The sequence below is a fragment of the Schistocerca serialis genome, chromosome 1, assembly GCF_023864345.2.
Source record: "Schistocerca serialis cubense isolate TAMUIC-IGC-003099 chromosome 1, iqSchSeri2.2, whole genome shotgun sequence".
Lineage (NCBI taxonomy): Eukaryota > Metazoa > Arthropoda > Insecta > Orthoptera > Acrididae > Schistocerca > Schistocerca serialis.
In genome coordinates this window covers 375,694,584-375,719,883 of record NC_064638.1, presented here as the reverse complement: position 1 = coordinate 375,719,883, position 25,300 = coordinate 375,694,584, and the positions used below count along the sequence as shown (strand labels likewise).

Below are 25,300 nucleotides of genomic sequence, written 5' to 3'. Positions count from 1 at the left end.
GAGGCATATACTCCTCCCTCAAAAATATGTCTATTTATGTCTTTTTTTTGTCTGTGTGTCTCACTTAGTTGGATAAGTATGTGTATGCCAGTTATTTTTCTTCCTGTTGTTGCTGTGTCTCTTTAAGGGCAATTTATAATAGTGAGTCTCTTGCAACCAACAGAATTGTTATGAAAACTAAAAACTTGTATGAGAAGTGCAGCTAACTAGGATGTTCTACATGTACAAAGCAAACTTCATTGTGATGATCTGTTAATATAACGTTGATAAATGACATTTTGCATTCAACACTCACACATACTTTGAAAAGAAAATAATCCACAAATAGTGAATGATTCGTAATGTAGGGACATTAAAGTTAAAATAAGACATCAATGAGAGCATTGCCTGAAAAAAAAGCAGTTTTCTGTATTCAAGTCACATGTTGGTGCGCAGTTTTAATTTACCAGGAAATCCAAAAACATTACGCACTCTGCTGCAAAGGAAAAGATCCATTCTGGAAAGAAACCATAGGATAATGAGAGTACCGTGAATATAGATGGTAAGAAGAAAAAGAATAGATGGACAAATTCATATGTTTTTCTTAATTGTGAAAAGTTCATATAAGAATCTTTACAACATTACTGAAACAATAATTGATTAGAGTGTACTGAACAGATCTGAGTATAAATTTTGACTTTCCTCACTCCTCAGACAGAGTAATTTAGGATATTTTTCTGGCTCTTTTGATGCAGTACATTGGTACATGGATATTCATGTTTCAATATAAAATAAAATTGCAATGTATAGAATGAAAATTTTTGAAAAGATACATATCTCTAATCTAAATGCTTAAAACATATTATAAAAACTGAAAGTGAGAAACAGTGTTTAGAAATGAAGGAAAAGGGTATTGCGTATCTGTTTGTACTATTCACTTACTACATGCACATTAGGTTAGCACAGAACTAGCATTGAAAAAGCTCCTCAATATGACTACCTTTCTGTGTGAAATGATAAATCAAGACCCTAAGCTGTCGACAGGCATCGATATACATCAACGGGGACAGTTGAAAATGTGTGCTCTGACCTGGACTCAAACCCAGGATCTCCTGCTTACATGGCAGATGCTCTATCCATCTGTTCCACTGAGGGCACAGAGGATAGTGCAACTGCAGGGATTTATCCCTTGCACACTCCCCGTGAGACCCACATTCCCAACTTAATGTCCAAATACCACATTCGTAGTGCCCCTGCCCATTACACTCATTTCCTGCAGCAGACAATCTTACTGCGCCCCGTGAGAGATCGAGCAATGCGTGTGCATACAGCATAGAAGAAGGAGGTCAATGGCCAGTTAGCCTTAATTACATGAAGATGGTATCTGTGTCTGAAAGAACAGCAATGCTGTTTTTAAATTTGAAGTGGCAGGTCAGGCTTGTTATGAGCATTGATTGAATAGTAATCTAAATGCTAACATATTAGGTACTAAGGGATTTTTAAGTCTTAGTTTTTACTAATATAGTTTTATATGCGATGGGTGCAACAATTTCTGGTACAAACCTAGCATCATGAAAAAAAGTTGGGGAGTGGCTCCTGCAGTTGGCAATGAAAATCCAGGACCTATCTATGGGTCATATTGCAAAATGATCCAATAGGACTAAAAGCTGTATGGTTCTAACAGACAGTTTTACGTAAGTCTTGATTAGTTCTTTACTTTATTCTCTTCTTTAACTGGTAATGATTGGCAGAATTATTATTTCATAATTTTCAGGGATACAAGTTCTGAAATTTGATCGGAGTTATAGTACTGGCATGTTTCCCAAGTGGGCAGAATGGTAGCAATAAAAGTAATCTTTATCAATTTTTAGAAAGTTAGGTGGCTTGTAATTAATTTTTGAACTTAATCTTCAGTCTAAATTGGATCCAAAAGACATTAAGGAAAGGCTGATTATTTATATAAAGCAATAGAAAAATGCCAGTATTATTATGGTTGAAAGCAGACCATTACCATAAAAGGTGAATTAGTCAGCCAACTTGCTTCCAAGGAAGAGCTATTCAGCTTGGAAGCTAAGAGGCGAGGAAGTAGTCAGTTCTGTTAACTGCATTGTGTTCGTCATTTTGAAGTTAACATATATGTGAGCATTATGTATTCCTTCTTATAAATTTTTATGATTCCTTTATTCTTTATGTATTTCCTAACACTTGTTTACCATTCGCCTTGATGAAATCTTAACTGTTTGCTGCATGCCATGGAATGTGTTGGTGTGCATTGGAATGTAGATTGATCTAACTGTAAAATTGTAAGATTTTAACATTGGCCACTATTGAATTATGATGCACAGCTCCCTGTTGATATTTATAACATTTCATAGAAAGAGTAAACTTCATGGAAGGTTGCATTCTGTATGTCATAAAATACTAAAGATTGTTACCTTTCTTCTGATGTTTCTTTTTTGAGCTTCTGCATAACTTCTCATTAATAGTAACAGATCAAAACATGACAGTGACTTCTTTCCCTTAACTAAACTTGGTTTGAATTTAACTGCTCCTATTGTGGTCTAACACAAGTGCTTCTGAATTTCTGTTTTATACATTCAGTACTAACTATTCTGAGTATGCTTTTTTGTTCTACAGAAGTAACTGTCTAATCATGTACCTTATTCTTTTATATTGTTGCTGTGTTCAGAAGCCACAAGAATGAATTAACTCTTAGTGCATTCAGATAACATATGTTTTGAAATATGTTGACACATGCCAACTTTAGTTCTTTTTGTACACCTAAGAGTTGATTTATTCAGATTGGGATCCCTATTTACATCCCGGGCATGGTAGTTGACTGCGGGTCTTTCTGTCTTCTTTATCCCAAACTCGCAGGTGGTGACGAAGTGTTGGATATGGCGATGAATGTTTACGGAAAACCTACCCATGCCCAACATGTCTACTTGCCTTACTACCAAGGTCAAATGCAGTATACACGTAAGTGTAATTGTCTTCCATCTTTTTACACTATGTAAATATATATTTTTAGAGAATTTTCAGTATTTTAGTAGATGGTTATGGATAAAAAACTTATGTCTGTAGAAACCATGTAGTTTTGCTGTTGGTATGTACTGATTACTATTGTTTAATTATCCACTTTCTGCTTGTGATTATCCTCAAACATATTTGTAGACTGTGTAGTTATCTTTTACATAATGGCTTGTGGTTAGAGGTATAATCATTTTCATAGCTTGCTTGTTGCTTGTAGTCAGATATTGCTGGGTTGTGTAGATGCTGGCACTGCAAACATCATTTTAGGGCAATGTAGTTCCCAAATTAATCATTTTTTAATCAAATAAAGCTTTAAAAGTTCTGTTCATAACAAGCAATAAATGGTTTATTTTGAGTGGGCATCCTTAGCAAAACGGATTCCGTGAAATAAGAAAATATACTTAATCTATGATGTGTCATCACTTAACCATAGTATATATTACAAATTATCTGATGCAAAGGATGAGCAGCAGAAAACTTTTAACTTGTCTTCTATTTATTGCTCATTTCACAGCATTATCAAATAGTTGTTTAGCCAGACATTGTCTCTAGTTACTTCTAATTATTAAACTTAAAGCCATAAAAATATCTTCTGCATGTGCATAAATCATGTTTAAAATGTTTATATTAAAGTCACATTCCACACTGTTGTAATTGGTGTAACGGGAAATAGAGCACTTCGACCAGAGCTGTATTTGGGAGAACCTCCACTTACGCTCCAAACATAGTGTTTCATATGAGAATTATTTCCTTCTGGGTGTATTTGTTTTCTGAGTCAAAATCTGTCTCATTTGAATAGAGAAAGTTATTGCACAATATTAAAGCTAAGTTATGGTTCTACAGATTATATAACAGTGTAATGATTTATAGGTTTGACACTATTTTGTCTGGTGAGTCTGTGTCATGTAACAGTATTTCTGTGCACATATATGATGCTGTTGTGTTTGTGTGCATCAGAGATAATTTCCTGCTTTTGCAGACTACATTTCTTGATTTGTTCCATTATCTAATGACTCACGATCAGAGTACAAGAACAGGTAATTATGCTGTTATTACTTGTGTTAACAATTAAGAAATTCTTTTTTGTGTGTTTCTAAATCTCTCAATCACTTGCAGATTTCCTATTTTGATAAGTTCTATTGAAGATGTGTTTCCTGTCACAAGAACATGGGTCTGTTTTCTGAATATTGAACTGTGCAATGTGGGTTTCAGTTAGCTGTGCCTTGATATGGTACATTACTGTGGCTAATTTTATGTTTTGATTACAGTCATGTTATGTGACTCCACCTTTTACTTAATTCATAAGGACCTTTTATTACTAAAGAAGGATGCAGCATTCACTCAAGCACGACACTTGGCAGTTTTCATTATCCAGTAGGACGAAAAACCGGTCCAAGTTGCAAATATTTTATTTTTCATTCAGTGACTTGTTTTGGTCTGAGACCCATTTTCAAATCAACATAACAAAGTCGAAAATGGAATTTCTGAAGATGTAAAAAGAAAAAAAATGAATGTATGTTACACATTTTTTGATGTCTTCAGAAATGCCATTTTTGACTTTGTTATGTTGATTACTTTGTTATGTTGATTTGAAAGTGGGTCTCAGCCAAGAACTAGTCATCAAATGAAAAATAAAATGTATGCAACTTGAACTGCTTTTTTTGTTCTATTGATTGACAGAAGTTGCTGACCCAAGTTACTCCAGCATGCTGGAAGTTCGTAAAGTTTTCATTATATTCTTCTACCATGGGTCTGTGTTTTATATCTCTAATAGCGTTGTTGAGGTTATGCCCTCTAATCCCCCATCCTTTGTTTTAAGGCAATTCTCTTGAGCAACATACCCCAAAAATATGTCACACTAGCTCTCTCTCAATCCACTACCTTGCCCTTGCTGTTACATTTCACTCATGAGCAAAATATAAGTCAAGTAGAACAGAATCATGGTAAATTGAAGCTTTTAGTTGGCCCACAAATGAATCATTTCATAGAATGTTTTCTGTGAATGACAAACATTTAGGCGAGGCCCACCATATTATTTTAATATGATGTGAAATGTCATTATGGTGTGCAGTTCATTGTAGAATGAAAGTTTCGTGCAGAAAAATATATAGTGAGGTGAGATGTATTTATTTTGTGATGAAATCAGATTTTTTCCAATAGCAATACACAGAATTATGAAAAGTTCATAACATTGTAAATCCTTGGTAGGTGAAGACATTAATATAGGAAGACAGTCTCCCAACAGATTATGTGCTTGTCATCTTGAGGAGATTTGTAAACTTCAAAGAAATTTCATTCAGAGTGGCCACTGTCATCTTCTTTTCCCATTAAATAAAGAATATTTTATCAGTATGGCACTCACTTTACTTCTGTAAAGACTTCATGCTAAAGAAAGTGAGAGCTGTACATTGGATCAAAAAATTCGATAACCACTCCCAGTTAAGTCATTATAACAGTATTGTAAAATATTAAGTGAAGTTATTCAGAAGCCTAAAAGTTTGTATTTGTCCTCCAGAATTAATAAGTTTAATAACAATATCAAAACAGTATGGAAAGTCATAAGGAGTGAGGCTAGTGTAAATTGCTGCAGTAGGATCCAAAACCTAGTTCTGAACATTGAAGATACGTAAGTATGCAGAGAGACTGAGTCAGTGGCAACAATCTTTAATGGGTGATTTGTAAGTGATAATGGCTCCTTAGAAATGGTGATTAAAATACTGAAAGAACATTTCCCTAATTCTGTAGAGATGATAGGTGTAACCCCCAAAACAGTACAGGAATTAAGGAAATCCATCATTTCTTTAAAAAGCAAATCTCAACAAATGGTGACAATATTTTAGCCTAGCTGCTAAAAGATTGCTGTAATCAGTTAAGTAAAGTTATAGCTCACATATTCAGTACCTCCTTCAATCAAGGTATGTTGTTCAACAGGATGAAATATTCTATTGTGAAATCCCACTACAAAAAAGGCGATGCAATAGATGTTATAAATTATTACCCTATCTCCCTTTGACTAAAGTCTTTGAAAAATGAATGTGTGCCATAAGGATTGTAAGTTACTCTGACAACTTTCACATAATTAGCAAAGACCAGTTTGGATTCTGAACATGTACTCTGCAACTGAAGTCAGGTTTTCATTTAAAAATAATGTTTTGGTTTGCCTTGATAAGAATGTATTGTTGCCTGTTGTCTAAGAATTTTGACTATATTGATGATATGATAGGATACTTACAGAAAAAGTGCACCATTATTGAATCTGAGAGCAAGTGGGAGATAAGCTAAAATTCTATCTACAAGACAGAAAATAGAGAATAGTGATATATGGAAACAACATGCAGGTTTGAGGGATAGAGACCAACTGGGGAATGGTATGTTACGAAGTCCCACAAGGTTTTGTCCTTAGTTACACGATATTTCCTATATGTGTCAATGACCTACCTCTGTCCGCAATAAAACGAATGACTTCCCAATGTTTGCAATTGACACAAGCATTCAAATAGACAATAAAACATCCACGAACTTAAGAGTTTAATGGCCAACTAATTACTTGAAGATGTTCTGAACTAGTATGCAGTAAATTCTCTAGCAATAAATCTCAACAAAACCAATTACACCCCATTCCATTCTGATCACAAATGCCCACAGGAGATAAATATTGCACATGAGAGTCAACACATACAGAATATGCGTAACAGACTTAACTAGGAACACCACATTCTCCAAACCTTGAAAAGGCTTAGTGTAGCAACATTTGCCATCTGAAAATTAGAGACCTCCGTGTCTCAAAACTGCCTGTTTTGACTACATCCATTCACTGATGTGTTAAGGAACCACCTTCTGGGGCAATTAATCAATATAAAAATGTCTGTACCATTCAAAAAATATAATTAGAATTGTGTATGCAGTGCCTTCGAGAATGCCATGTCATTATCTTCTTGAAGCAAGGAGGGAAATTAATCACTACCTCACAATATCTCTTTTTAATCATGATGTCCATGCTTCACAGTCCTTCACAATGTGAAGCGAGTGAGTCATATCACCTTCATAACACAAGAAGTAAATGTATCATACATGGTGATCTGAAGAATGTGTTTTTAGTGCAAAAAGGGGTAATGTACCATAGCACAGAAATCTTTAAGTCACTTCTAAGTAATATTAAGATACTACAATAACTGATCATTTAAAAGTAATTAGAGGAGTTTCACATGAAAACAGTTAATATTCTCTAGATGAATTCTTCAACAGAGACAGATAAGACCATTTCCCTTATGTGTCTTTGTTTTCCCATTTTAATATTTCTTGTTACTTTAGGTACACCTTGTAAATCTCATTGCTTGTGTTCTGTAAAAATTGTCTTTGTGCTTTATACATCAATCTCTATGTTTAGATACTTTATGAATTTGTATTTCTAACCTCTGTGATTGTTAGTGATATGAACATAATAATGAATTAAATGTTTTGACCCATTTCACAGCCACACACTAACACATGATAATGCAACTATGAAATATGTATCACGCTAAACATTGTAAGAATCGTGGATACTTTTCTGGGGAATGATGCTATTGCAATTTGTGTGTTGTAATGTTCAGCATAACAATTATGAGTTGAGGAAAAGCCTTTGGATAACGGAAAGTTTGGAATGTGAAATACAAGATACTACATTTAAACTTGCATTGGGGAAGATTTCCCACTTTAAGTCAGCTTTCCATTTCCATATGCAATACCTTTGCAACAAATGCTGAAGTAATTGTTATTCAGACACATTTTCATGTGTTATAAATGACAAAAATGATTTTCCAAAACTGTGCTCTCTCATCTACCGTGTATGTTAATTATTACAGTATGACCTAGATTTTGCATTAGTATAAATAAACTAGTTTTTTGTAAATAATCTAGTTTTCTGTATTATGTCATTATTTTTAAATCTCATAGGTGAAGATCCAGGAATGAATGATCATCAGCAGTACCGTTACATGACAGTCGATGACATGAAATCACTTGGTGATGATTCTTTGCAAATTGATGTCACTAGGGATGAGAGGATTGATGTCAATAGGATGTCAGTTGGTAAGTAATTCTACTGTAACTCTGTGGGATCCATGTACTTGAATTATTTAAAATAATTCTTCTTCCATCTCCAGACAGTTCCTATATTTCCAGTTAGTTGTTCTGGTCCAGTAGCCTCCACAGTTAACAGTATATTCTTGCTTTCTAAACCTGAAATTAATGACACACATTTGTAGAACATATTCTTTCTGGGCACACAGCCTGTTAAACATTTCCTTGCCATGATATTTTGTAACAGAATTTGTTGATGAAATATTGTGGATAAACAATGTCTTTATCTGTCTTGAACGCTGATGAATTATATAATCTAACATGAAGATAGGTCATTGCTTGCTAAGCAGAGGAGATGCAGGTGTATAAAAAAAATGGAAAAGTGCTTAGCTTTCAGACACCTTCTTTAAAGCTAAAGCACTTATCTTGGATGGCGTGTGTGGTGGGCATAGAGATGGACACAGGTATTGCATAGGTTGGGTGGATGGCAGAATATTGCTTTGAGACAGATGGGATTGATGTAGGAAGAAAAATTATTTCATGAAGATTGTTACCAAAGATTTAATGCTGCTGAAAGCAGTTGGATTTACAGAGAATCAACCAAAACATATACAACAGCCTTGTGGAAAAGAATCATTATTATTTTAAGAAACTCATGTAAGAAAAATGAAAAAATTATGAGGAGACAGGATAGTTGGCATTACTTACATTCAAGAACCAAAATTTCAAGTACTGTGAACAGAAACATTTAAAAGTACAAAAATGTGGATAATTATAAACTAGTTTTCTCTACTTTTAAATGTGTATTTTGACAGCTCCTGAAGGTTAATTATTAGCCTAATCATGTTGTTTCTTTGTAATTTTACAGTTTTTTCTTGCCAGCTTGTGTATTTTAGTTATTTAATATTATGTGAAAGATAACTATCTTAGTACTTGCTGCTCTTTACATACATTAAGGACTTAATTCAGCTAGATTTTTCAATTTATTTTATTTTCTTATTGCGCATACCAAGAAACTTTAATTACAATTACCATGGAATAATAAACGTCTTTTGTCATTTTATTCCAAAGAATAATAATATTATTATGCCAACATTATCAAATCAAACACTTTTCAAACACATTAAGAATACAAATAATAATTTGCCATGTTCCCACATCATCCCCTTCATAGTAGCATAGTCAGTATAAGACTATAACTAATCTTGCTGGAAATCGAATTTCACGGCCAGATCGTTGTTCTTTTTGGTTTTTCATATTCTGTAGAGTCTGGTTGTTGGTTCTGTGCTGAGGGTTCAACCAGAATGTCTCCAGGGTGTTTATTATTCTCATTAATCAGGTAGGCAGGTTTTAATCAACCAGTGGAAATATTCTTTATCTGGCCTTTCACTTTTAAGTCCAAAAAATTTTTGATTCGTTTCAATCACTTCATATGGAGGCCCTAACGCCTTCTTCACTCGGTCAGCCCTTACAAACACATGTGTTATGTTGCTGAGGTCCTTATGTGTGAATGAGGTTTCTTTTGCTTTGTCGGGATATTGTACAGGTTTCAGATGATTCATATACTGCTTCAGCTGTGACACAAATTGGCGTAAATCTGAAGCCCTTTTTGTGCCATACCCTTGACAAAAATCACTTGATATCCTGATGTGCGAGCCATAAACCATTTTTGCAATTGTAGCTTTAGAGTTTTCTCTAATTCAGCATCAAAGACCAAGAAGGAGCACAGGTATTACTGGAGTCCATTTAGCAGCTGTATGGCCATGGATGGCTGCTTTGAGTGTCCGATGAAATCTTTCAATTTTTCTATTTGATTGAGGATGATATGGTGTAGTTTGTGTTTGATTACAACTACATAATTTTGATAACCTTGGAATAGCTTTGAGTTAAATTGTCTTCCACAGGCAATCACTATCAGGTGATCCAACAACTGAAAAATGCTCATGCTATTGCTCCTGCTTGTATGTCTCGAAGAGATACTACTTTCATCCAATTTGTAACTTGTATCAATACATATTGAACAATAAGTATATTCATCCGAAGGAGACATTGGTCCTGTCAGGTCAAGGTGAATTATTTTGAAGTGTTCCTCTTTACAGGGAAATTGTCCTAGTGGCTCTTGAACATGTCATGATACTTTATTTTTCTGGCAAGCATTGTATGTTTTACCTCAATTTCTGACCTCTTTTTCATGTGTCAAGTGGGTATTTTAATTTAAATGATGTATGGCCACTGGAGTGTAGTTGATGAAGCTCCTAGCCATCTTCTCGTGCCTGGGCTATATCTTCATAGTTACCTGGAACTGATTCTTCAAGCCTTGATAAGCTATCAGCAACAACATTTTCTTTACCAAATATATGTCACAGGTCTGTAGTAAACTGTGAAATATGCTGAAGATAACGTAATTGGAATGGCATTGCTTTCTTTTTATTTTGCTTGAATGCATATGTTAGAGGTGCTTGGTCAATATAAATATGGAAGTCTCTTCCTTCTAACAGATATTTAAAATATTTGACAGCCATGTATAAACACCCCCCCCCCCCCCCCCCCCCCCCCGCCCCCCATGAACCATGGACCTTGCCGTTGGTGGGGAGGCTTGCGTGCCTCAGCGATACAGATAGCCGTACCGTAGGTGCAACCACAACGGACGGGTATCTGTTGAGAGGCCAGACAAACGTGTGGTTCGTGAAGAGGGGCAGCAGCCTTTTCAGTAGTTGCAGGGGCAACAGTCTGGATGATTGACTGATCTGGCCTTGTAACACTAACCAAAACGGCCTTGCTGTGCTGGTACTGCGAACGGCTGAAAGCAAGGGGAAACTACAGCCGTAATTTTTCCCGAGGGCATGCAGCTTTACTGTATGATTACATGATGATGGCGTCCTCTTGGGTAAAATATTCCGGAGGTAAAATAGTCCCCCATTCGGATCTCCGGGCGGGGACTACTCAAGAGGATGTCGTTATCAGGAGAAAGAAAACTGGCGTTCTACGGATCGGAGCGTGGAATGTCAGATCCCTTAATCGGGCAGGTAGGTTAGAAAATTTAAAAAGGGAAATGGATAGGTTGAAGTTAGATATAGTGGGAATTAGTGAAGTTCGGTGGCAGGAGGAACAAGACTTCTGGTCAGGTGACTACAGGGTTATAAACACAAAATCAAATAGGTGGAATGCAGGAGTAGGTTTAATAATGAATAGGAAAATAGGAATGCAGGTAAGCTACTACAAACAGCATAGTGAACGCATTATTGTGGCCAAGATCGACACAAAGCCTATGCCTACTACAGTAGTACAAGTTTATATGCCAACTAGCTCTGCAGATGACGAAGAAATTGAAGAAATGTATGATGAAATAAAAGAAATTATTCAGATTGTGAAGGGAGACGAAAATTTAATAGTCATGGGTGACTGGAATTCGAGTGTAGGAAAAGGGAGAGAAGGAAACATAGTAGGTGAATATGGATTGGGGGACAGAAATGAATGAGGAAGCCGCCTGGTAGAATTTTGCACAGAGCACAACATAATCATAACTAACACTTGGTTTAAGAATCATGAAAGAAGGTTGTATACATGGAAGAACCCTGGAGATACTAAAAGGTATCAGATAGATTATATAATGGTAAGACAGAGATTTAGGAACCAGGTTTTAAATTGTAAGACATTTCCAGGGGCAGACGTGGACCCTGACCACAATCTATTGGTTATGACCTGTAGATTAAAACTGAAGAAACTGCAAAAAGGTGGGAATTTAAGGAGATGGGACCTGGATAAACTAAAAGAACCAGAGGTTGTACAGAGATTCAGGGAGAGCATAAGGGAGCAATTGACAGGAATGGGGGAAATAAATACAGTAGAAGAAGAATGGGTAGCTTTGAGGGATGAAGTAGTGAAGGCAGCAGAGGATCAAGTAGGTAAAAAGACGAGGGCTAGTAGAAATCCTTGGGTAACAGAAGAAATATTGAATTTAATTGATGAAAGGAGAAAATATAAAAATGCAGTAAGTGAAACAGGCAAAAAGGAATACAAAAGTCTCAAAAATGAGATCGACAGGAAGTGCAAAATGGCTAAGCAGGGATGGCTAGAGGACAAATGTAAGGATGTAGAGGCCTATCTCACTAGGGGTAAGATAGATACCGCCTACAGGAAAATTAAAGAGACCTTTGGAGATAAGAGAACGACTTGTATGAATATCAACAGCTCAGATGGAAACCCAGTTCTAAGCAAAGAAGGGAAAGCAGAAAGGTGGAAGGAGTATATAGAGGGTCTATACATGGGCGATGTACTTGAGGACAATATTATGGAAATGGAAGAGGATGTAGATGAAGATGAAATGGGAGATACGATACTGCGTGAAGAGTTTGACAGAGCACTGAAAGACCTGAGTCGAAACAAGGCCCCCGGAGTAGACAATATTCCATTGGAACTACTGACGGCCGTGGGAGAGCCAGTCCTGACAAAACTCCACCATCTGGTGAGCAAGATGTATGAAACAGGCGAAATACCCTCAGACTTCAAGAAGAATATAATAATTCCAATCCCAAAGAAAGCAGGTGTTGACAGATGTGAAAATTACCGAACTATCAGCTTAATAAGTCTCAGCTGCAAAATACTAGCACGAATTCTTTACAGACGAATGGAAAAACTAGTAGAAGCCAACCTCGGGGAAGATCAGTTTGGATTCCGTAGAAACACTGGAACACGTGAGGCAATACTGACCTTACGACTTATCTTAGAAGAAAGATTAAGGAAAGGCAAACCTACGTTTCTAGCATTTGTAGACTTAGAGAAAGCTTTTGACAATGTTGACTGGAATACTCTCTTTCAAATTCTAAAGGTGGCAGGGGTAAAATACAGGGAGCGAAAGGCTATTTACAATTTGTATAGAAACCAGATGGCAGTTGTAAGAGTCGAGGGACATGAAAGGGAAGCAGTGGTTGGGAAGGGAGTAAGACAGGGTTGTAGCCTCTCCCCGATGTTGTTCAATCTGTATATTGAGCAAGCAGTGAAGGAAACAAAAGAAAAATTCGGAGTAGGTATTAAAATTCATGGAGAAGAAATAAAAACTTTGAGGTTCGCCGATGACATTGTAATTCTGTCAGGGACAGCAAAGGACTTGGACGAGCAGTTGAATGGAATGGACAGTGTCCTGAAAGGAGGATATAAGATGAACATCAACAAAAGCAAAACAAGGATAATGAAATGTAGTCTAATTAAGTCGGGTGATGCTGAGGGAATTAGATTAGGAAATGAGGCACTTAAAGTAGTAAAGGAGTTTTGCTATTTGGGGAGCAAAATAACTGATGATGGTCGAAGTAGAGAGGATATAAAATGTAGGCTGGCATTGGCAAGGAAAGCGTTTCTGAAGAAGAGAAATTTGTTAACATCCAGTATTGATTTAAGTGTCAGGAAGTCATTTCTGAAAGTATTCGTATGGAGTGTAGCCATGTATGGAAGTGAAACATGGACGATAAATAGTTTGGACAAGAAGAGAATAGAAGCTTTCGAAATGTGGTGCTACAGAAGAATGCTGAAGATTAGATGGGTAGATCACATAACTAATGAGGAAGTATTGAGTAGGATTGGGGAGAAGAGAAGTTTGTGGCACAACTTGACCAGAAGAAGGGATCGGTTGGTAGGATATGTTCTGAGGCATCAAGGGATCACCAATTTAGTATTGGAGGGCAGCGTGGAGGGTAAAAATCGTATAGGGAAACCAAGAGATGAATACACTAAGCAGATTCAGAAGGATGTAGGTTGCAGTAGGTACTGGGAGATGAAAAAGCTTGCACAGGATAGAGTAGCATGGAGAGCTGCATCAAACCAGTCTCAGGACTGAAGACCACAACAACAACAACATGTATAAACAAGCAGCTCTCTGTCATACATGGAATACTTGTTTCATGCCATTGTGAACTTTTTTTGAAAAAAATCCAATTGTTCTCCACAATCTATCTTGCCACTGCTGCAGTGGAGCACCTGCCGCAGCATCTGATGCACCTACAAACAATGCAAGTCGACTGTGCAACCCAAGAAGTGTCAAAAGCGTAGTATTTGCAAAATCTTCTTTCCATTTTTGGAACTGAGCAGTTGCTTCTTCTGTCTTCTTCCATCCAGTCAGTATGTCTTCAGGCATTTTTAGTTGTGCCTTTCAAGTAATCATTCAGCAAAGCTTGATTTTCAGCAGCATGTTCCAAGTGCCGACGATAGAAGTTGATGATCCCTAGGAACGTTCTAAGATCACGAACTGTTTCAGGTCATTTGTAGTTCATTATTGCCGCAACCTTTTCTGGATCTGCCTTTGTTTCTGTAGGTGTAATTAATGTCCTAAGAATGTTAGCTGTTGTACACCAAATATTGATTTGTCAACATTTATTACAATATCATATTAATTCAGCTGTTTAATGAGTGAGTTTAGATGCTCAACATGTTGCTCTGGAGATTATGATGCTATTGAAATACGGGAAACAGAAATCTAGTTCTAGCCCATTGTGATTGCATGGAATATTTAACAGAAACTGAAATTAAATTTTTGCAACTTGCAATGTATGTGGGTCCAAACAATGAGCCTTATTGTATGCTGGTGGACCGGTCGATGTAGTAATGTAATTCTGTACTTTGTGCTTCAACATCTTTGGTACTATGGTAGAATTTGTTAGTTTAGGAAATTTTTCCAAAAGTTTAGAAAACTGGCATGTTGCCTAGAGTGAGCTTTGTGAGTCTTTAGCATTTGTAGTGGTTACTTCTGCCGAGATCTTTACTTTGGTGATATTGTTTATCAATTTTTTGTTTTTAAGATCAACGAGTAAACCATAATGATGAAGGAAATCAGCCCCCAGTATTCCTTTTGATATGTCTACTGTAATGAATGGCTGTTCAGAATTGTATTTAAGCCCTAAATCGAAGGTTTATACTTGGAACAGCAACTTTTTATCTTTGAATCATTTGCAGCAGAAAGAATGAAGTCAGAGGGTCGAACATTCTTGCCTTTTGAAACTGGTGTAACAGACAAATCCCACCACTACCTACCAGAAAATAACTTCCACTATTCCAGTCTTTAACAAACAGGTGATATTGGCAGCTTGATGTGAGTACAGGGGTAGAACACTCAGATGCTGTTATGTCTATCATTTCTAGTTTTCCTTGTTTGACCACTGACAAGGCTGAACACATTTTTCAGGCTTACAGCATGTGTCAAATTTAAAATGATGATAGCAGTATTTTCTGTTTTTATTGAATTTTGCTCTACTTCTACTATGCGATCTTGCATGCTTGCTTTGCAAAGCATTTTTATCTCATTTTCCATTTCTTCAGTTGTTAAGAGAAAATCTTGGTCTGACATGGATTGTGATGTTGAAAGAATGGACTGAACTGATGCAGTTTCAGCCTCCTCAACAGAGTGCATTTCAATCATATGATCTGTCATTTGAGCAATCTTATCCACTGTTTCGTGAGATATAACTAAACTACATTCTATGCTACTAGGAAGTTTGTCAAGCCAAAGTTTTTTCAAAATCTTGACTGACACATTAGTTTCGGCAAAGCCCCGGATTTTTCTTAATAATTAGCTAGGCTTCGTCACATAGTTCTAAACCACTCAAGACTTTTTTTTAATTTGATGCTCTTCACTTTCTTTAAAGATGGTCAAAATTTGTTCTTTTGCAAGAGAATATTTATTGTTCTTGTCACTTGTAACTAGATCACAGACATTTTCAACAAATTTTGACTCCAGCTGAGCAAGCAAATAGTTGACTTCGTCACCTCAGTAATTATACCACCAATTGCAAATTGTGTGTTGGATTGAGAAAAGTGGATGTTTGGTTTTTCCATCCAAAATGACAGTAGCTTAATGCTTACCTTATCAATTTCGTTTGCATTCAGGATTATTACCTTCAGGTTCATTTACTGTTGACATTTTGCATATTTTTTAAACACCATATGCGATGAATTCAGGTTAAAAAATTCGCGAAAATTTGACTGCAGTTACTTTGAAAATGTCATTGTCTTACTGGTCATGTTGGGGTCACCAGTTTGTTGCTCTTTGGATTCATTAAGGACTCAGTTTAATTGCATTTTCAATTTATTTTATTTTCTAATCTTGCACACCAAGAAACTTTAATTATAATCACCATGGAATAACAAACTTCTTCTTTTCTTGTTTTATTCCAAAGAGTTATAATATTATTATGTCAAAGTTATCACAGAAAACACTTTTCAAACACATTAAAAACAAAAATAGTAATTTGTCATGTTCCCACAGACATCAGTGATAGAAACTGCATTATTTCCTGGAAGTAAACTCAGATATTTAAGATGCACATTGAACCAGATAACACAAATAGACCACTCTCTGACATTTCAGTTAATAGCAATAAAATGAGAGCTTAACTTATATAAATATAAAAGTTGGGTGGACTGTGATACTCGCTAAGGCAATTGAGGTTTTTTTAAAAAAAACATACATGACATCAGTGTAAATACTTGATCTTCAAGCATAGAGGCAGGAATTGCCAGCAGTACCATAGAGAACAACAGTAAATAAGGCTTAGATAAAAACAAACTGTGGAAAATCCAGGATGGATTGTATCAATATTATGAAAAAGGCAACTGCTACTCACCATATAGCAGAGATGCTGAGTTGCAGATAGGCACAACAAAAAGACTGTCAGAAAGTGAGATTTCAGCCAACACGGCCTTCATCGGAAATGGACAACATGCACATGCGTGCCGCCGCCCCCCCCCCCCCTCCCCACACACACACACACACACACACACACACACACACACACACACACACACACGTGACAGTCTTTGGCAGTGAGGAGGAGGCTGGGGCGGGAGGGGGAGGATAGCAAGGTAGGAGTGGGGGATGGCAAAGTGGTGCTTGTGGGAGTGTACAGGTGCGAGGTGGAGATAGGGTAGTGAAGCTAGGTGCAGTCGGGAGGTTAGCTAGAGAGTTGGGGAAAAGGGGTGTAGCAGAAAAGGAGAAAAGTAAAAAGACTTAGGGTACATTGGTGGAATAGAGGGCTGTGTAGTGTTGGAATGGGAACAGGTAAGGGGCTAGATAGGTAAGGACGATGACTAATGAAAGTTGAGGCCAGTAGGGCTTCGGGAATGTGGGATACATTGCAGGGAGAGTTCCCATCAGCGCAATTTAGAAAAGCAGATATTGGTCGGAAGAAGGCTGTGAAGCAGTCATTGAAATGAAGAACATCATGTTGGGTGGTGTGCTCAGCAATGCGGTGGTCCAGCTGTTCCTTGGCTACAGTTTGTTGGTGGCCATTCATGCGGTCAGATAGCTTGTTGGTTGTCATGCACATGTAGAATGCAGCTCAAGTGTTGCAGCTTAGATAGTAGATCACATGACTGGTTTCGCAGGTAGCCCTGCCTTTGACAGGATAGATGATGTTTGTGACTGGACTGAAGTAGATGGTTGTGAGAGGATGTATAGGACAGGTCTTGATTCTGGATTTATTACAGGAACAGTTCACAGTTCTTGCAGAATAATACGGTACGTATTGAACAGTCACTGTCGGTGCCTATTTGAATTACACTTATTTCACAGTTAAGTTGATGCATTGTTGTTGACCTCACCAGCAAGGGTTTCTTGTCTGAAAATCGGCTGTGGACTGACTGACTCGAGACCAAAAATTGGGCCTTTATATATCATCACGGTAATAGGTTCTGAAACTATAACATTATTTGATGTTTAATTTACAGAAATTACAATTAAAACATAACTCTTTAAATTAACTGAATACATTTAAAAATTGGCTCTTTTTAACAGTTTCTTCTACCACGAGGGTTAAGCCAAATTATTTGTTTTTTGTTGTTGTTGTTGTCTTTGTTGTTGTTGTCTTCAGTCCTGAGACTGGTTTGATGCAGCTCTCCATGCTACTCTATCCTGTGCAAGCATCTTCATCTCCCAGTACTTACTGCAACCTACATCCTTCTGAATCTGCTTAGTGTGTTCATCTCTTGGTCTCCCTCTACGATTTTTATCATCCACGCTGCCCTCCAATGCAAAATTTGTGATCCCTTGATGCCTCAGAACATGTCCTACCAACCGGTCTTCTTCTTGTCAAGTTGTGCCACAAACTCCTCCTCTCCCCAATTCTATTCAATACCTCCTCATTAGTTATGTGATATACCCATCTAATCTTCAGCATTCTTCTGTAGCACCACATTTCGAAAGCTTCTATTCTCTTCTTGTCCAAACTATTTATCATCCATGTTTCACTTCCATACATGGCTACACTCCATACAAATACTTTCAGAAACAACTTCCTGACACTTAAATCTATACTCGATGTTAACAAATTTCTCTTCTTGAGAAACGCTTTTCTTGCCACTGCCAGTCTACATTTTATATCCTCTCTACTTCGACCATCATCAGTTATTTTGCTCCCCAAATAGCAAAACTCCTTTACTACTTTAAGTGTCTCATTTCCTAATCTAATTCCCTCAGCATCACCCGATTTAATTCGACTACATTCCATTATCCTGGTTTTGCTTTTGTTGATGTTCATCTTATATCCTCCATTCAAGACACTGTCCATTCCGTTCAACTGCTCTTCCAAGCCCTTTGCTGTCTCTGACAGAATTACAATGTCATCAGCGAACCTCAACGTTTTTATTTCTTCTCCATGGATTTTAATACCTACTCTGAATTTTTCTTTTGTTTCCTTTACTGCTTGCTCAATATACAGATTGAATAACATCGGGGACTCCCTTCCCAACCGCTGCTTCCCTTTCATGCCCCTCAACTCTTATAACTGCCACCTGGTTTCTGTACAAATTGTAAATAGCCTTTCGCTCCCTGTATTGTACCCCTGCCACCTTTAGAATTTGAAAGAGAGTATTCCAGTCAACATTGTCGAAAGCTTTCTCTAAGTCTCTTTCTCCTGATAACGATGTCCTCTTGAGTAGTCCCCACCCGGACATCCCAATGGGGTACTATTTTACCTCCGGAATATTTTACCCAAGAGGACGCCATCATCTTTTAACCATACAGTAAAGCTGCATGCCCTCGGGAAAAATTATGGCTGTAGTTTCCCCTTGCTTTCAGCCGTTCGCAGTACCAGCACAGCAAGGCCGTTTTGGTTAGTGTTACAAGGCCAGATCAGTCAATCATCCAGACTGTTGCCCCTGCAACTACTGAAAAGGCTGCTGGCCCTCTTCAGGAACCACATGTTTGTCTGGCCTCTCAACAGGTACCCCTCCGTTGTGGTTGCACCTACGGTACGGCATCTGTATCCCTGAGGCATTCGAGCCTCTCCACCAACGGCAAGGTCCATGGTTCATGGGGGTAGAATTATTTGTTTAAATGATGAAATTAACAGATATAGTTATACAAACAATACTTTTGACGAAACTGGTAATTATTTTGGAATTAGATTAGAACTGGCTTTGCTAAAATGTTTTCGAATAGAACCAAATAAATACTTTAAGAATCCTAGTGATTCTTTTTCCAAATGTTTTATCATTATTACAGAATATGTATTTGTTTGTAGGTCAACAATAGAATTTAAATTATGAAAAAGTTACTGATTTCACCCTATAATGAAAGATATTTACTAGGTATAGTGAAAATAAATCAGGAAATTAATTACATACACAAAACTAAGCACAAAATTAGATCAGGTGCTATACTCTTGAAAACTGAGGGCCAACCTTTCTCTTTCATGAAAATGCAGATTATACTCATGTATGTTAATGATAATTAGTCAAAAATGAAAAAAAATCAATTTAAGGAGTCAGATGGCAAAACAAGAGAGGAAGTAAAAAGATCCCAGCTTGCTTTGTCACAAGGTGAATGCTCCTCTGTGAATGGAGAGTGGGACTTTGGAAGGTGGTTGGTGACAGGAAAGAAGAGGCACAGTAGATCTGTTTTTGTACAATGTTGTGAGGGTAATTACAGTCTGTGAAGGCCTCAGTGAGACCCTCAGTGTATATTGAGAGGGGCTGCTTGTCACTACAAATGTGGTGGCCAGGAAAGGCTAGGCTATATGGAACGGACTTCTTGGTATGGAATGGGTGGCAGCTATCAAAGTGGAGGTATTGCTGGTGGTTAGTAGGTTTAATGTTCACAAAGGTACTAATATAGCCATATTTGATGTGGATGTCAACGTTAAGGAAGTTGGTTTGTTGAGTTGAGTAGGACGAGGTGAAGTGAATGGGGAAGAAAGTGTTGCGGTTATGGAAGAATGTGGATAAGGCGTCCTGGTCTTTGATCCAGATCATGAAGAAGTCATCAGTGAATCTGAACCAGGTGAGAAGTTTGGGATTCTGGGTGTTTAGGAAGGCTTCCTTTAGATGTCCCATGAATAGGTTGGCATAGGATGGTGCCATTAGGATGCCAATGGCCGTACCCGGAATTTGTGTGTAGATAATATCTTCAAAGGAGAAACAATTGTGGGTGAGGATATAGTTGGTCATGGTGACTAGGAAGGAGGTTGTTGGTTTTGAACCTGTCAGGCATTGGGAAAGGTATTGTTCAACAGTAGTAAGGCCATGGGCATTAGGGATGTTAGTGTAAAGGGAGATGGCATCAATAGTGATGCTCAACGTGTTATGTACTAAAGTAACAGGAATTGTGCAGAGTTTGTGGAGGAAATGGTTGGTATCTTTCATATAGGAGGGTAGGTTGTGGGTGCTGAAAGTGTTGGTCTATGAGAGCAGAGATCTTTCAGTGAGAGCACAGTAAATGGCGACAGGGAGGCATCCTGGGTGGTTGGGTTTATGGACTTTTGGAAGCACATAGAAGGAAGGAGAGCAGGAAGTGGTATGGGTGAGGACAGAGATGAGCCTAAGGATTTGAGAAGAGACTGGAGATTCTGCTGGATTTCTGCAATGGGGTCACTTGGCAGGGTGTGTAGGTGGATGAATCTGACAGCTGGTGGGGTCCTTCTGCCAGGTAATCCTTGCAGTTCAAAACAAGAGTGGTGGAGCCTTTGTCAGCAGGTAGAATCATAATGTTGAAATCAGTTTTTGGATGGTGGATTGTGGTTTTTTCCACAGATGTAAGGTTAGTTTGTATGTTGAGAGATTTGGGAAATGATGATGAGGCAAGGTTCAAGGTTAAGAAATTCTGGAAAGTTAACAGGGGCTGATCTGAGGGCAGTGGGGGTGGATCACAGTTGGATGGAGGAGCGAACTGAGTCAGTCAGGATTTAACATTGGTCCTTGATTGATTCTGATTGGTAGGATTGGTGGTGAAAAAGAGTTTCCACTGTAGGGACCGGGAGAAGGAGAGAAGTTCTTTAAGAAGTCCTGCATCATTGAATTTGGGAGTGGGGCAAAAGGTGAGGCCTTTCGTTCATTACTGTGTTTCAGGTCTGTTTATGTTCTGGATTCTGTGTTGTTGTGGGAGGGAGTTTTGGAGGGTGGGCTAAATGTAATAGATCTGTGAGCCAGGATTTATCACCTATGAGGGGCAGTGGGGCCGGTTTGGAGATTTTGTAGAGGTTGTGGATAGTGGTAGTCTAAGGCGGGAGTAGGAAGTGAATAGGGTGGAGAGCTTTTTGAGGTGGAATTGTGCATGCACATGTAGTTCCTGGAGGGTAAGAGTTTCATTGTGTGTTATAGGATCCAGGAATTGGAAATTGCATAGCAAGAGAATTTTGCTACCTGTGAAATCAGTCACGTGATCTGCAAGCTTAGCTGCAACTACTGAGCTGCATTCTATGTGAGCATGACATCCAACAGGCTGTCTGTGTGCGTGAGTGGCCACTGATAAACTTTGGTGAAGAAACTGCTGGACCATACTGTTGCTGAGCATACCACCCAACTTACTGTTCTTCATTTCAGTGACTGCTTTACAGCCTGAGCCATCTGGATCCTTCCCACCAACGCCATCTTTTCTGAATTATGCAGGTAGGAATTCTCCCTGCAATATATCCTATGTTCCTGTAACCCTCCTGTCCTCAACTTCTGTTAGTCATTTTCCGTACGCCTAGCCTCTTCCTAGTTCCCATTCCAGTCAGTGCACCCTAAGTCTTCCTACTTCTCTCCTTTTCAATTAACCCCTCCCCCTCTCCCTCTGTCTAACCTCCCGACTGCACCTAGCCACCTTACTCTCTCTCCACCTCAACTCAGCACGCTCCCACAACTGCCCTTTACCGTCCTTCACCTCTACCCTGCTATCCTTCCCCTTCCCTGCCCCAACCTCCTTCTATCCCCACCACCTGATTGCCTCTCCCATCATGTGCTGCTGCTTCAGCTGCCAGAGACTGTGCTCAGTGTGTGTGTGTGTGTGTGTGTGTGTGTGTGTGTGTGTGTGTGTGTGTGTGTGAGAGTGAGTGAGCTGCATTCGCGTGAGTGTGTCTGTGTACATTGTCTATTTTCGACCAAGATCTTGTTGGCCGAAAGCTCACTTTCTGACAGTCTTTTCTATGTACCTATCTGCGACTCAGCATCTCTGCTATGTGGTGAGTAGCAGCTATGCTTTTCATAATATTAAGGCTTAGTTAAATCAGTTCTATGGTTCAGTGTCATGTGGATGTATTTAATCGTATTTAGGCAAAAATAGTAGGCAACAGAGTTTACGGTGAACTGGTACAAGTACCATTATATTGCTTGACTCTGTGTGGGAGCAGTAATTACACGTCAGAATAATGAAGTGTCAACTATTAACATAGATGTGGTAGTTCAAATTGCTAGGGAAAATATGCTGTTAAACCATAATCTTTCCCTCCATTCTTACCAGGCTGAATCATAACTTTTATTATGACTGCAGTCTGTATACCTCCTTTAAACTATGAATAATTTATCCAAACTTGTTCAGAATTTTTTAAGTTTTATGAATTTAAGTCAAGTTTCCATTTCAGCTCCTGGTGGTATAACTGAAGTCATTTTAGCGCCACAACACACAAAGGAGAGTTATGTACAGGCCGTCAACCAATATAACACTCTGCATGCACCAGACAATGTCGATATTGCACGCCATCCTGTACACATGGGGTAAGTACTTTTCTTAGTCATACATCTGATGATATTTCAAGTTTTGATTTCAGTGCACATTGTAATTGTCCTGCATGGAGCTGTATCTGTGGGTGCATAGACACACACTAGTTATCTTCCGTATGGTAGTTCACGCTACAGAATTTTATTTCATATAGAATTTTTGGAATCTCACAACACAGAAATATATGGAGTTGCTAAACTATTGTGGTCTATGTATAACTTGAAACAGTTGTGCAAGATGACCACTGATTGTTACAGAGACACAGCACTAATTCTCTGGGCTTGTAATTAAGGAGAGTAGCTTCAACCATCCATCTATTCAACTTAATTTAAATTATTGCCTCTTATTTTGACTACTGGAAGTAAATAGGTGATAATTATACTAGTGATACCATGGTCAGCTCATGTTTTGTGCTTGTCAAAACTGAGCCAGTGTTACATGTTCATGATCATGCCATTGATTGAACAAGCAGTGGAACGTACTGGGTAGAGTTTTCTGCAAGCTTTCTGTGATGAACACAAGATATCACCAAAAGGATTGCATGAAGAAGGAAGACAGTAAATAATTTAAAATAAGTTAAGTGCATGGAATGTGTAATAAAGCACAGATCTACATCTGTGTCTGTATTCCATAGGCCTCGAAGGCACATAATGCACTAGTATTCCTTTTTCATCTTTTGTACTCCACTCAGTGTGAACGAGTACATTTCCATATTAGGCAATATTTATCTCATCTTATCTTTATGAATTTTACATGAGATGTTTGTGGAAGTAAGTAATACATTTGTTGGCTTGTCTTGAAACATGAACTCACAGTATTTTGAAAATAAACCTTTATGCCAAGCACAGTGCCTCTGTGGTGTAACTTTTATTACAGTTTTTTTTAACCTTTCTGTGACATTCTCATACTGTAGGATAATACTGGGAAAAATGTACATGTCTCAAAAATTGGCCTCAGATTAAAGGAAATGGTTGTCAAATTATATAAACTCATTCAGAGAACAGTATGAAACTGAAACTCTGGCTACAGCAAAATCTGAAAAGGTCAGCTGCAAAATGGAAATGTGCTGCAACACAGGTAAATAGAAAATGAGGTAGACAGAAGAAATTTAAAACATATATATTTTGTAAATACCCCTGAAGAAAATCAGTAGCCAGTCACACTTTCTGAATGAATGATTTATTTCACCGTAACTTGTGTAAGACCTGCTCCCATTGTCAGACAGCAGCAATCATTTTTCATGCAAAAATTTCACATTTTTGTCTTGAGCAAAAGTTTTCCTTTATACATTACGGCATAGAGATCTGCTTCATTGATGGATAACATGCTGAATCAACCTCACTGCCATCTGAAGATGGGGCTAGGCTCGAAACCAGTTACAGTGAAACAAATCATTTATTCAAAAACTATGGCTAGTTGCAGTTTTTTAATTAGCAATATGTAGAAAAACACCTACAGTGTCTTAAAACAATCATGGATGAAATAAATATATTGTAAACAGAGCAGAAGGGATGATGCCTATGCAAAATCACACTAAAGGACAGCCACTGAGGGAAGATACAAATGCATCAAGAGTTGAGTAATTTGGCTGTAGAAGTTGCAGTAAATTGTAAAAATTGATGGGATGATGAAAAGTTGGGAACAGGAGATAAAGAAATACAAACTTAATCATCACTTGAAAGAGAATTAACTTTTCAGAAGGATGTAAGTGAAGGGATAAATTAAGGAAATGCACTCCAGGAACAGAAACCTGAAAGAACAGAGAAAGGAGTGTTATCAACTAGAAGGTCACTGAGCAGCTGCTCACATTTGATAGAGATGAGATGGGAAAAGTTTATTGACTTCAGTTACACCACTTAAACTAACCATAAAGATCTTACATCAACAAGGCCATCTATCTATCTCTCTCTCTCTCTCTCTCTCTCTCTCTCTCTCTCTCTCTCTCTCTCTTTCTCTTTTTCTTATGGTTTAGTTAACAGCATATAAAATGTTTGAGAAAAAAATTAAAAGAAGAAATACTTACTTTCTGGTGCCAGTCATCTAGCCAATGCGTGGCTGCACGGCTGCGACTGATATGGTTCTTCTCCACTTTACACAGTGAACTAAACATACCCTTCTCTCGTAGGGAGGAATCTGTCTTTCCCATCTGCCTGTGTCTACTGTAATCGCATGGTCAAATGTGACATTGTTTAACAAGATGCTGTCGCATATTGTGTCTGGTTTAGGAAATGGGAACCAGCTGGCTGTTTATCTAAGTGGATGTGAAAAACT

At 37.9% G+C, this 25,300-nt stretch overlaps 1 protein-coding gene across 1 annotated transcript in view; it reads left to right on the top strand.

The window, feature by feature from the left end:
- The window catches only part of LOC126474384 (ankyrin-3-like), a 186,811-nt gene that overhangs the window by 78,676 nt on the left and 82,835 nt on the right, over nucleotides 1-25,300 (top strand). The window contains exons 17-19 of the mRNA XM_050101887.1: nucleotides 2,857-2,958; nucleotides 7,948-8,082; nucleotides 22,893-23,025. Of these exons, the coding sequence (XP_049957844.1) occupies nucleotides 2,857-2,958; nucleotides 7,948-8,082; nucleotides 22,893-23,025 (370 nt within the window). The remainder of the gene's footprint in view (nucleotides 1-2,856; nucleotides 2,959-7,947; nucleotides 8,083-22,892; nucleotides 23,026-25,300) is intronic.